General features: G+C 51.5%; 1 protein-coding gene across 1 annotated transcript; it reads right to left on the reverse strand.

The window, feature by feature from the left end:
- Window positions 1-510: 510 nt before the first annotated feature.
- Window positions 511-7,642, reverse strand: SEPTIN3 (septin 3; the record flags this gene model as incomplete). The annotated part of the gene is made up of 9 exons (XM_082498648.1): window positions 511-646; window positions 1,902-1,953; window positions 2,433-2,532; window positions 4,601-4,696; window positions 5,133-5,250; window positions 5,615-5,752; window positions 6,129-6,210; window positions 7,118-7,246; window positions 7,480-7,642. 9 exons carry the CDS (start codon window positions 7,640-7,642, stop codon window positions 511-513), a joined length of 1,014 nt encoding a protein of 337 aa, XP_082354774.1.
- Window positions 7,643-13,125: the final 5,483 nt, after the last annotated feature.

Consider the following 13,125-nt stretch of genomic DNA (forward strand, 5'->3'; position numbering starts at 1 on the left):
CAGACCAACCAGCTGCCTTCCCACCCACCAAGGACCCAAGAGAAAGCTCTGCTGCTATCACTTGAGGACACTGTGTGCACTGACTCCACCATCTCTCCTGGAGTCTCTCCTTGCCATATCTCCAAGTGATAAAAACAGAACCATAGCATGCCCCACACCTCCCACCTCCAAAGCCCTCCTGCCCCCAGAAATCCTTCCCCCCATCCCTATTTTCCCCAGGGAAGACACACAGCTGAGACAAATGAGAGAAAGGAAGATGGCAGACAGTCCGCTGTGCAGAAAACCAAACTGAGAATGAGGACACTCTGGGAAGGATGGGAGAGTTGCCTTTGGTCCCTCTCCGGCACATAGGTAGGCACACGCAGAGATGCACACACTCACACTCACATCCTTTCACACAGAGGATACACCACATGCTTCAGAGACAGGCCCATGGCAGAGTCAAGGGTAGCAGGGGTGGGTTGTCGTATCCAGAGACACTGAGTGACAGTGGGGGGTGGGGTGTATCATTCACAGGTTACTTTCGTGGTTTTCCTCTGTCTCGACAGTCATGGGGGGCAGCCCTCCATTGTCATTCAGCCTCTTGGCCCTGTAGGTCTCATAGTGGATGTTGTGGGTCACTTCTTTTAGGTCCTGAAGGTGGGTCCTGCAGAGGGCAAAGTGAAGATGGGGTTGGAAAGAAGATACAGTAACCAATATCAGCACAGTCAGTATTAATCTTCTGATGATCATTTTTATTGCCTGACATAAATGGAAGATTTCTTCTTTCAGTCTGGCTAATGAGTGTACCCCTCTTTCTGCACAGATGGCATGGGTGCCATCATACACACTGAGAGCTGGAGCATTAGCATTCAAGAACATATACGCAAGATACAGGATATGGGCTGAAATCCCTGGCTGTGCTTGCCAGTGTTCTGCCCTTCTCACACCTGTGCCAGTGGGACAGCTACTGGCCGTCCTGGCATGTCAAAGCAGACATGGGCTTATCTCATCTGAAGTGCTGGTGAGACAAGGAAGCACCAGAAGGCTGTATCAGGTCCAATGCAGACCATAACCTGCAGAACACTGCTGTGAGCGTTGTCCCAACCTCCATAGAAAGCCTGTAGGCTTGGATTGCTATGTGCTTTGTGATGGTCACTTGGTTAGGATGTTCGTACTGGAAGACTTACAGAAAGCACGTCTGCTGCAGAAGGTATCACAGAACAAAAAGAGGGCAATAGGGTGATGTCAAAGCATTGTACCTGGCCAAGTGTCTCAATATCACCATACCCACAGGTGGAATGAGTCACAGGGCTCTGGTCTTGAAGCATGTTTCCCTTATTTTCTTATATTGGTGTTGGTTTAAAACCAAATTGTGTTTATAGGGAACAAAGGTGACCCTGGATCTGCAGCTCTTCTACAGGATTCGGGGCAGATACCGCTTGCGCTGAGACACTTTCACGAAACAGAGTAGAAGTAAGACAGAATAATGAAAGCTGAATTAAATATGGAGCTTTTCACTTCCAGGTCATATGTTCCAGCCCATCCCTCAGCCTGGAAGGAGACATGGTCTGGGATACAGTAGTGGCCTCTTTCTCACTGACTCCAGCCCAGACCCGTTGTCAGCAACAAATAGAAGTTGTTGCAGCTTAATATCCTTAACGGGATATAAAGGGGGGTGGTAGTACCCTGCTTTTCTCCAGGTGTGCAACTCATACATGAAAACTAGCACCTACTTGACATAGTGGTCATGTCACTAAGGGTATCTACCCCTGAACTCAATCCAACCCTACCCCACATAAGCTTTCACTGCCTAAAATGCACTTTTTTTTTCCTTTCCATAGGGGCTATTTCACTCTAGGAGGGTCTCACAAGGATTCCCTGCTCGTCAAGAGCAAACTGGCGCATGACCATGGCCTTACCTGATGACAAAATCTCGAAGCAGGGCAAATTCACAGTGAGTGAGGTTTTCCACTGAAAAGAAAGCAAGCCATTGTTACATTTGATTTTTTCAACAACCCCTTTGTGGTTACAGAGCATGGGAAGGTCATTGCTGTGGGGCATGTTGCAGGTGGGCAGAGCCTGCATACTTCAGAAAGGACAGAGAGTTATGCAAACAGCACACTGTCAGACATTGAGGAGACACACTGCCAGGTGCTGAGTGGTCACATGTGAACTTTCATTTGAAAACCAAGGCAGTCTTGGGAGCTCAGCTTCACACACCATGGTGTTCGGAGTGGCTCTAGCTTCTGTGAGTTGGTGGTAGTGGTACTGCATTGACCATGGAAGTTCCCTCCCAGCAGACCTATTTGAGAATTCTCCTCTTGCTTGGTTTCAAAAAGTTTATCGCAAAAGGGATGGGAAGGTAGCTGTGGGACATGTTACCTGGACCCTTGTCTATTTCTGGGGCCTGCAGAGATACTTTCAGCTCCCAGAAACAAGGGTTTTTTTACCTTCAATGATTCCCCAGGGTGTTTTCCTGCCCAGGACTCTTTTGCCGTTCACTTGGTACTCCTTGTCACTGCCCACTACTGCGAAGGGCATGCTTTCCTGCTGGGGAGAGACGTATGGAGAGACCTATTGAACCCATTCCAGAAAGCAGCACCATCACTGTTCCCCATCCACCTTTCCTCCTCTCTGCTCACCAAACACAAGGCCTCTCCAAGGGAAGAGGTTCTCCAGAGCAACATTTCACTGGCTGACCTCTTCACCCATCAGTGCTATCCCTAGCATTTTGGGGTCTTGCTTTACAGGTGTCCGTGTACCTCCCGAGATTAGTGGGTAGCTTGAAGCAGTGCTAAGGGCTCTGGAGAGGGGAGCAGAGCTTTTCTGCACCCGTCTTCAGCATTTCTCAAGAGGGGGAGGACCAGAGAGGAAGTACGTTGGTGTAATCAGGAGAGGGTCTGTCAGCACAGGCTGCTCATATGGATAGTTTGCAGTAAGTATTCCTCACAAAGTTTGTTGTTCTTCACCAGAAGAAGGAGAGGACTCAAAATAATCCTCCCCACCAAGACACATGAACATTCAACAAGTTCAACAGCTGAAATGGTTGTACTGAGGAAGGCCAGAAATGGGGTAGGGGTGCAGCTTTCCCGGGAAGTGGGACAGTAGGTGAGGCTGTTGGGGACCCAGATATCTCTAAGCACAGGGAGAAACCATTCATTTCCAGAGCATAGGATGCAGGACATCCTGCTATCCATAAGGTTGTGCAGATGTTCATAGATTTACTCTGCTTTATAGACGTCCCTGAGCCTGGGAAGGGAATGCAGTTACCAGACAATGGAGATTAAAAAGCAGTTTATTTCTTATGTGTGAGACTATCCAAACCTAGGGCAATGATGCTGAAGTGTAGAACAAAAATGTAGTACCCTCCTCAAAACCTGTAACAGTTTGGAGAAGAAGCAAAACCCATCTAGTCTTCTCCAGAATGTGTGACGCATTGCCAAAAGGGAAATGATTAATTAAGATGGGGAAGGTGGGAATTTCTGTTGGGGCTGTGACAGCTGGGGGAATTGAAAGGGCAAGTGTCAGGCTGCAATGTAAGACTCCTGGAGTTTCTTGAGGACTGCCACCAAGGCCAATTTATTTTCATTAATGGCCTAGCCACAAAAATGATGAGTAGGATAATAAAATGCACTAGCATCATAAGGCCAAGAGGCATTGTCAGTATAAAGGCAGAATGGGTTATTATCCAGGAAGATGCAAGTTTGAGGCACAAGGAGCAGCATTTAGGGAATAACATCAATAACTTCTGCTGACTTTGGAGCTCATGAACAAGCAGCGACTGAAGGAGTGGAAGGACCCCATGTACTAGTCAGTCACAAGATGACCCCAAGCCACCAGTGTGATGCAATTGTTTGAAAAGCACACGTGGTCCACGGGCTTAGCAGTTCAGATCTCAGAAGAGACAGGGGAGCATGCGGTACAGCTCCAGTGTTGGAAAATCAAATAAATCTGGAGCAGGCACAGAAGAAAGTGATGAGGAGCATGGACTACTGAGGAATGGGAAGCTTGTCCAAAGGAGCTTGTCTCCTTTAGCTGACCAGAAAGTCAGCAAAGGATAATATTGTTCTCTATAAATGCCTTGAGTGGTGGAGGGGACCACTAGGTAGGAGAACTGCTTGAGTCAGTGTTGGCACGAGAACACAGATACAGTCCTGGGTACAACCTGGCCATGAACAAACACAGGCTGGAAATTAGGAGATGGTTTCTAACACTCTGAAGAGGCAAGGATGGAACAGGCCTCCTCACAGGGGCTGGGGGAGCAAAGAACTGGACCACTTGTCAGGTTGAGTTTGGTCAGCAGATGAGGGGGCTCATGGGGCAGTTGTTTGGGACAGAGGCTGGACATCAGTCACACCCCAGGATCCTTTGGTCCTTAACGGTGGCCAAACAGAGCATTCAGCAGGGGGAGGTGAAACATAGGGCTTCATAGCACCCTGTAGTAATGACAGGGAGAAATTAAACTGGGAAGGAGAAATGGCCATCCCTTACATCTATTGCATCTTTTTAGGGACCATGAAGCACTTAAAAACTTCTAGTGACAAATGTCTGTTTTACACTCCTTGAATATGACCAGCCCTCATCCTTCTTTCCCCTCCCATAATAAAATGTTTCCTACCCTGATTTTGTCGTTCTCTGTTTTATCCTCCAAGTCCTCATCGAATTCTTTCTGGGGGTAAAACTCGATCCCATTTACTTCTAGCTCTTTGCGCACCTGGACAGAGAGACATTTTGCAGTACAAAGCAACACAAGCCTGAAGGGAAGGTAGGTGAGATGCCTGGGCAAACACATCTGGGACATCTTTCCAGCAGGCAGGGGCTGGAGGGACTGTCCCCAGGGAATTGTGCAACAAAGTGAGGACACATGGCAGCAATGATGAGTCTTTCTTCCCCAACCCTGGTTACTTGTCCAGCTCTGCAGTTCCTGTGATGGAGTGTACCATGAGATGTCACAGGAATTCTTCCCCCTCTAACAGATGCCCTTAGAGCCAAAACCAGCTACATCTTCAGGACTTACCCACCGACCCAGCGTTGGACTCTGTGCATACCTGGGGGACTGCACTGCAATCCCAGGGAGAAGGATACCACTCATTTCTCCCACCTCCCAGCTGGGGCATGGAAGGATCCCACGCAGGAGAGGAGGTACTCACTCTTTGTTTGAATTCGGTCTTCTCCTCCAAGGTCATGGTGTCAGCCTTGGCAATAACTGGGATGATATTCACTACCTTGCTGAGATGTTTCATGAACTCCAGGTCCAAAGGCCGCAGGCTGCAGCCCAAGAAGGAACAACATGGAAGGGGTCACTTTACCCTCCTCGCCTTTCATCCTAATGGTTCTCCCAGCATCAGGGCATCAATGAAACCGCCCCTGTATGTACCCCTCTTGCTGCCACCACATTGTCATCTCCTTCTTCCCATCCATCCTGCCCTCTCCCAAAAAACACAGTGGTGTTTCTCTTGCCCTTGTTAACCTAGACCCTTTCAAGCCCTGCAGCACCTGAAGTTAAGCTAAAGAGCAGCCAACCCCACAGGCAGAACCCCCTGGTTCTGTGGCTGAGATGGAGGAGTGCAGGGTGTATATCTGGCACAGAGGCACCAAGGGCTTGAGTAAGAACAAGGGACTGTGTACATACGAGTGGCCTGTCGGGGAGATGAAGTAGAGGCAGCAGTGCACTCGTGTGTCTGGAATTCGTTTCTTCCTTGCAATATTCACCTCCTCTTTCAAAAATTTTTCATATTGCTCGTTGATGTATTTCTCAATAGGCTCCCAGCTGTTGAGGTGGGAGAGAGAGATGAATAGACGGGTACAAATCTCCTCACGTTCCTGCCTACAGTGTTCCCAGCTCTGACAGCAGCAAACCAGGCTCAGGCATAAAAAATATCCACCACAAGCATCTCGCCATCAGCAGAGATGTTTAAGAGTTTCTGTAACTGGGCACAGAAATAGCCACTCCCTATGTAATGTGTCCGTACCCCTAAGCATTCACACACCCCCATGGTGTTCACAATTCCACGTCCCCGTTACTGGCCCCCCGAGCGCAATAGTATCAGAGATGCTTTCCAGGCCAAGTAGATGAGAGTTGCTCTGTATACCATCTTAACTCCAGCCCTTTCTGTGATACAAGGCCTTCACCATGCAAAACTCACCAGTTCTCGTTGTTGATCTGGTCTCCAAATCCCGGAGTGTCAATCACTGTCAGCTTCATTTTGACACCACCTTCTTCAATGACTGGGGAAGAAATTGCAAACAATCATATGCCTCCCTGGGGACCTGCTCCATCATGAAACATGTCTCTGTGCCCTATAAGGGAACAAGAGCGCTCTGCCCTCATCACTACCCAGCAAGCATGACAAGGCCAGGCTGGGTCACACCTTGACAGTTGTGACCCACACTTTTTGTGGGTCACAAAATTTCTGACCCCAAATTTTGGTCACCTCTGCACCAAAGCCACCTTACACCACTCTGCCACAGGAAAATGGATTTGTGCTCAGTCTGTCGCCCAGAGATAGTACCTACCTGTCATTAAAGTAGTTTAGTTCCTTCTAAGCTCATAAGTCTCTTTTTCCTCCTCTGCCTCTCTCTTTGAAGAGGGGTAGAGGGGAGCATCTGTCGGTCCCATCTGGGGTCCCAGGTCCCCAGTAGTGCATTTTGGTCTAAACCACGACACTACCTTACACAACTTGTCTCCCCTCCAACACATCATCCTGAATCTGAGATGATGCTCATTACTCCGCACCACTGAAGAAGCTGTGCTGATGCTTTGCCATGAGGAGATGTGCTCTACCAGGCTTGGGATGGAACCCACCAATGAAATTCGTATAGATTATTAAGTGTCTGCAGGTGGGAATGACTTACAGCAAGGCTTAATCCACACATGCAGACCAATGTCTTAGCAGAAGAAATATCTATAACTCTTTTTCTACATCCCACTTTTGGCTGTGGCATTAGTGGCATTGCTATTTAAGAAGAGCTTTGGCTGGGTCTGAGGCCATCTAAAACTGGTACTTATCCTTTAGCTTCCCATGGAAAAAGAGCTGCCTAATACCAAAGAGCTGTTTGCATAGACTACTGCAGTCTTCTGCAAGACTGTGCTGAAGCATCAGTATTGCCTCCACCCCAGCAGCCTGGCTCTTACCATGCCCGATGGCTTTGATCTCCACCGTCTTGGGAATCTTCTCCTCCCGGTTCCAGCCTGAAGATTTGCGGCTCACCTGGGATTTGAAGAGGGTGTTCACCAACGTCGACTTTCCCAGTCCACTCTGACCTGAGGATCATAAAGAGGAAGCTTGTGACATCTGACAGCAGGCCCAGGGGACGGAGTCAGGCTGGCAGGGGAAGGGGCTATAGATGTCTCCTTGCCTTGTTCAGGCTCTCCTTTCCCACAGAGCAAGCATTGTCTGCTCCCTCATGCCCTCCCTGCAGGGCTTGGTCTCCCATCTGGCCTCATGGGACAGCCCCTGCCCATGGTTCCCAGTACTTCAGCTGTTCCCTGCCTACCTACAACCATGATGTTGAAGTCGAAACCCGTCTTCATGGTTTTCTTGCGCATCTGCTCAATGATAGTGTCAATACCAATGTAGCCCAGCAAGTTGGCGTTAATGCCCATGGGTTTCATCGGTACCACTGGTTTTTGTCGTGGCTCTGGGACCAGCTCAGACATGGCTGCTTCGTTTTTGCTCTCCACTGGCCCTGCATGGGGAGAAAGATTGAAAAATCGTAATTGAGTCGTAATGAGGACCTCCCTGCTGACCTGTCACAGGGGCTGAGAGCAACTTTGAGCATCCATTTCAAGGGCTACTGAGGATGACTGAATGGCAAGATTTTAGCAGTAAGGCTCTTCATGGAGGAACATCCACTTGAGTTTCCAGCACACTCTTCTGTGTATCACTCCAGATGAGGAGGTGTCAAAGTGGGGTTCGTTGAGCATGCAACGTATTGATGGCTACCTCCAAACAGCAGGAGCAGACCCAGTGAAGCTGGCTGGGCTCCTAATCAGGTGCCCAAAGTTCTGTGTGTGTCTCCTCATTTTTGTCTCCCAGTTCTCACCAGGATCACCAGCATTTTGCCCCTCCAAGTTTCACATGAAATTTGCAATGCAGGAGACTTTCAAAAATCATCATGCGCCAAATCCCAGCATTGAAAGAGAATTTGGGATTTACTCTGAGGACTTGCAAGCTCAGCCCTTGCCAGGGGCGGCTGCATTACAAGCTGTGCTGTGCAGGCTGAGTTCCTCAGAGGAAGGCAGTGGTGGAAGCGCAAAGCACGGCCACAACTTCCACGCTTGCCTCCTGCCCATAGATGCGCGGGTTTTGTCATGCTCAAGAAACTAATAATCATGATCAATAAACTAATCATCTGCACTTTTCCCTCCTCGCCTCCCCCTCCTTGCTTCTTCCATGTAAAACTAACAGACAAAAAGAAAGACCCTGTGGGCTTTCTAGCCTCCCTGACTCTTTTTTAGATGATGGCACACACTGCTGGGGCAGGCGTCGTCCATTTATCTCTGTCTCTTGTCTCATTAGTGAGCAGCTCCCACCCGCTGGGAGGAAGCCGGAGGTTGGGAGAGGACAGGGCACAGAAGAAAAGCTGCAATTGGTGGGGAAGGGAGGTGTGAGGGATGAATCTAGAAAGGAAGATGAAGAGGATGGGAATCAAATACCTTTCATATATGAACCAGCTGCAAACTAGAGCCTCTCCCACTCTAACTACTTGACTCCTCCATGCTTTGTCTCATTAGATGATTATTTTTCCAGGACAGGGACAGCATGTGTTTTTGCTTGGTAAGCACTCCGCTTGTTTTGGATGCCGCTTCAGTTCAAGTATCTCACACTAAATTATCCCTTTCCATCATTTTGGTGGAATTTTTAGCTCCTCTCAGCAGAACCCGCTGGCTGCAGAGGAGGATGTGAGCGGCCAGGCAGGTGACTGCCATTTGGTGGGTGGCACATGCCTCTTGGAGAGGAAGATGACTCAGAGGTCACTGGGCTGGGGACGCTGATAGCACCAGTCTGGGCTCCCTGTGACAGCTCAGCAAGGCCAGGCAGCGACCAGGACTGGGGAGAGGTCAGAGAGATTTTGTTCAAGGACAGGGTTGGGCTGCAACAGGCTGCCTGGCTGGTGACCCTGCCTACCATTCCCACATCAAAGCTCCTGTGCAGGCACACGGGCTGCTCTACACAGTAAAGACTTTAAGTTTTATATAAGCTTTAATATCCCACTGCCATGTGCTGAGGGCGGACCATGCGGAAGGGCCACCCTTGGCAGGGAGGAGGGTGTCTCCACCCAGCTCCTTTTACACCACTTGGGAAGTCTTTTATGTTAAAACTGGGAGAAGGGATCTTCCGTCCGTGTGAGAGGATGGTAGCACAGCCACCCATGTGTGTAAAGTCTGAAGGTTTTCCTACCACCTCCGTTCCACCTTGCCAGCAGGGGAAAGGTCTGCCAGAGGGTGGCCCCCCTTCCTGCTCTTCCCCACTGAGCGATAGCACTCTGAACTATCATCAGCCTCTCCTGAAGCAGCGAGCAGCACCCTGGGGGGGACCAAAGTACAAGATGGACCATTGGCTTGAGCCAGGCTGGCAATTCGGAGCACTTCATGCTGCTGGGCAGCTGCCGGAGGAGGCAGCCTGCCGAACCGAGCGCTTCTCAGCTGCAATCCGCTCTTACACCCGTCACAGCTAGTCTGCGCCTTTCCTGCTGACAAAGCATCCCCTGGGGCTCCTGTTGTCTTTTTCCAGCTTTCTCAAAGCTGCTGCCAGCCAGGAAAGCCCATCTCTCTGGCACAGCACAGAGGGACAAACCAGCCAGCTCTCCTGCACCTTGCCCTTTGCTCGCCCTCTCTCAGGCTGCCCCGTGCCACCTGTACATAGTCGCGTGGCTGTGCCATGCCCCTCATCCTGCTGCAGCATCCTCCAGTGCGCAACTCACACAGCCCTGCTGGGGTCCCACCTACCCCGAAGACAGGGAGAAGGTAGAGTGAGACAGGGAATGATGAGGGCATGTGGGGCAAGGGGCTGTGGCCCCGGTGAGGCACTTGGCTACTACAGTAATGGAAGCAAATAGACCCTGGAGGTGGACAGGGAACAGGTCGAGGTGGGAAAAAAGCCCATCTGAGCAGCCACATGGGATGAGTGCAGGACCTGGGCTATGTGGGCTGCAACCCCTTTGCTGCCTGGGCAGTAGCTTGTCCTAAGGGAATCTGTTGCCTTTTCCTTTATTCCTTCAACTCCTTGTTCTTACACAGGGAGGAAGAAGGAGGGAAGTTGCTGGCAGCCAACCTCAAGGTTCACTAAGAGGTTCATAACTCGTCCCTCAGTCTCACCAAGGGATGCTTTGCCCAGAGCTGGCAGATGTTGCTAACTCTGCTGTGGACATCACAATATGTGGCCATCCGTTTGCAGGCTTTGCTGCTGGAGCCAGGAGCTTGCAGTGGCTGGAGCAGATATTTCAGAGTCAGGTCCCTAAGCACCTATAAAAAGCCCCGAGACCAGCACAAAAGAGCTCAAGAAGTCTCCTTAAATATTTTCTGGATTTTATATCAGTGTTGTTACCCTGGGCATTTTGATTTTGTACATTCAAGGTCTTGGGATAGACAACCTCCCTTTCTCCTCTTGGTCACTTGCCTTCCTCTCTGTGTGGGGTGCCTTCACATACAGCCTCAGGAAGGGAAGCCCCCATTTAGCAAAGAGGTGCCCAAGGGCTCAGCTTTCTGCACAGGATTTTCCACCTCTTGACTCCCATGGAGGAATCCAAGGAACCAACTGAGGAACAGCCTGCCGGGGAGGTCAGGGTGTGCAAAACTGGGGCCACAGCCATTGAGAGGCACCTTGAGACATGAAACGTGCCTACCTGGTCTCCTGGGAATGGCTCTGTTTCACATGCAGTAATGCTAATGCTGCTGGGAAGCCTCATTAGTGCTCTGACTGTCTGGTCAAGGGGCAGCATTATGCATCCTAGGCACATCCTGTAGCCCCTCCAGCTGTTCCCTATAATGAATACATGATAGGGCACTACAGCCAGTACAGCTGACAATGAATAGAAGGTTAGCCAAGGTTAACCACTTACATCCGCTGTTTGCATTGCCACCCTTTTCCCTGCTGCTTTGTTCTCTGTGCTAAGCAAAGCTCATTTAAGAGGGCGGTTGCTGGCGATACCTCTGCTGCCTGGTTCCCGGTGAGAAGTGGCCTGGGCTGGGCTGCCAGGGTATAATGTCTGGCTCACAGGAGATGCTCCACTCAGCTCTGGAGCAGGGAGAGGTGCAGCATCTGGGGCTGGGGCAGGCAAGGCCAGAAGGGCAATGGGTGCCCAGAGAGGTCTCAGCAGTCCCAGGTAGCTCCTGCTTCTGACACCCACCAATTCACCCCAATACCTCTCCCTGGAAGGCTGGCATATGTGGCCAGCAGCAGACACCACTACTGCAACACACCCTTCGTGTCCACCTGCCTTTGATGTTCACAGCAGCTAGCTGGGGACAGGGGCGGCCCTGCAGGTCCCTTAGGGGCTCAGGTAGTGGGGACTAACATCTACTCTGTCCCAATAACCCAGATACAGTCGCATCCCCTCCCCCTGCCTTCCCATCCTTTGTCTGAGTAGCAAGAGGGAGGGAGGGCTGCAAACAGTCGCTCACCACAAAACAGCTTCCAGCAAGGAAAGGCTATTTAACCCTCACATAACACATGGACAGCCTCGCCGTGGCTCTCCTCCCATGTGGCACAAGGCAGTCCCACTTTGGCTGAAGGCAGAGATCCACACATGCATCTCACCCCAGCCCCTTCAACCCGCGTGGCCCCGGACCCACAGTCCCACTCCCTGCAGGCACAGGACAGGGAGGAGGGATGGGTTCAGAGCCTGAAGGCGGCTGGCAGGAGGGGGCCCTTGGTGGGTGACTAGGTCCCTAGGAAGGAAAGCAAGCGGCTGCTTCGGTAGCACAGCCTCCCTGGGGCTTGCCGGCATTAGGATATGGTCCTTGTTTCAGATCCACAGAGGTGCTGGACTGAGCATCTCTCCACTGGAAAAATCCTTTTCCCTTCCATTTCCATGTTGACCCCAGGGCATTTCTCCCAGCTGTGCAGGGCAAAGGCCAAGCCATGCCGGATGCACCGCCTGACCTCAGGGTTCAGAACACAGCCATTCTCCTTAGCAGATCTTTTTGCCTGGCCTGAGGATCACCAGGCATTTTGAGTGAGGCAGGGAAGCTCATCCCAGCCCTTTGAGCTGCCGCAACCTTCCCGGCAGCAGCCTTCCTTCCCCTCAGCGTTCTGCAGAGGGCTTGGGCAGCAGCCCGGCTCTGCCTGGGCTGCAGTGAAAACTAGGGCAGCGTGTGCCGAAGCCTCTCTGGAGATGCAGGAGCTGGAGGTGAAGGGGCTTGGGCATGATGTCCCCAGCCCAGAAGCTACAGGGTTAGATACTCGCCTCTGCCCCGGCCGTGCCCTCAGCGCTGCTCCCTGGCCGTGCAGTCCTTACCCTATACCCCAGCTCACTGCCTGGGCGGCACAGCTGTGTCACAAGGCAAGAGGATGCTGAGCACCCCTGGACCAGGGTACCCATGCCACCGCAGCTGCCTGTCCCCTGCCCGCCCGCCCGCCGGCTCCTGCGCAGATGCCCAGGGAGCAGCACAGGATGTCCCCCCTGCCCCCGCAGCGACTGCCTGTCACTGGCAAGGGACAAGCCAGTTGCCGAGCAGCTTGTGGGCTTTCCCCAGCCCTGGACCAGCTGGGATTATCTCTTTCTTTCAGAGCAGCCCCTGGCGCCAGCTAGTCCCCATCAGCACCACAACCAGCCCTGCTCTTTCTCCTTCATGCCAGACTGCTGCCACCGAAAGGAAAAAAAAAAAGAGGAAAGACAAAGCCAGGACGGATCTCCCCCGCTGCCTTTCTGCGTTATTCCTCCCCCGTGGACAGAGCTGGGTGGTGTGGGGGCACGGCAAGGGGTGCCTGCACGAAAAGCCCCAGCGGCATCCCTCCGGCATCGCCCAGCCCTGCCAAGCCCAGAGCATCCTACCTTTGAACATGAAGCTTCCTTTGTCTCCGAATCCTCTCCCAAGGGGGTGGGTTTCCCCCCACTTTTCTAGCCTGATGCCAACACGGTGTGGTGGGCTACAAGGCTCTGCTTTTATCTCTCTCTTTCTTCCCTGTGTCCTCTTCT

This window comes from Vanellus vanellus (genome assembly GCF_965231255.1).
Source record: "Vanellus vanellus genome assembly, chromosome: 1".
Classification (NCBI taxonomy): domain Eukaryota; kingdom Metazoa; phylum Chordata; class Aves; order Charadriiformes; family Charadriidae; genus Vanellus; species Vanellus vanellus.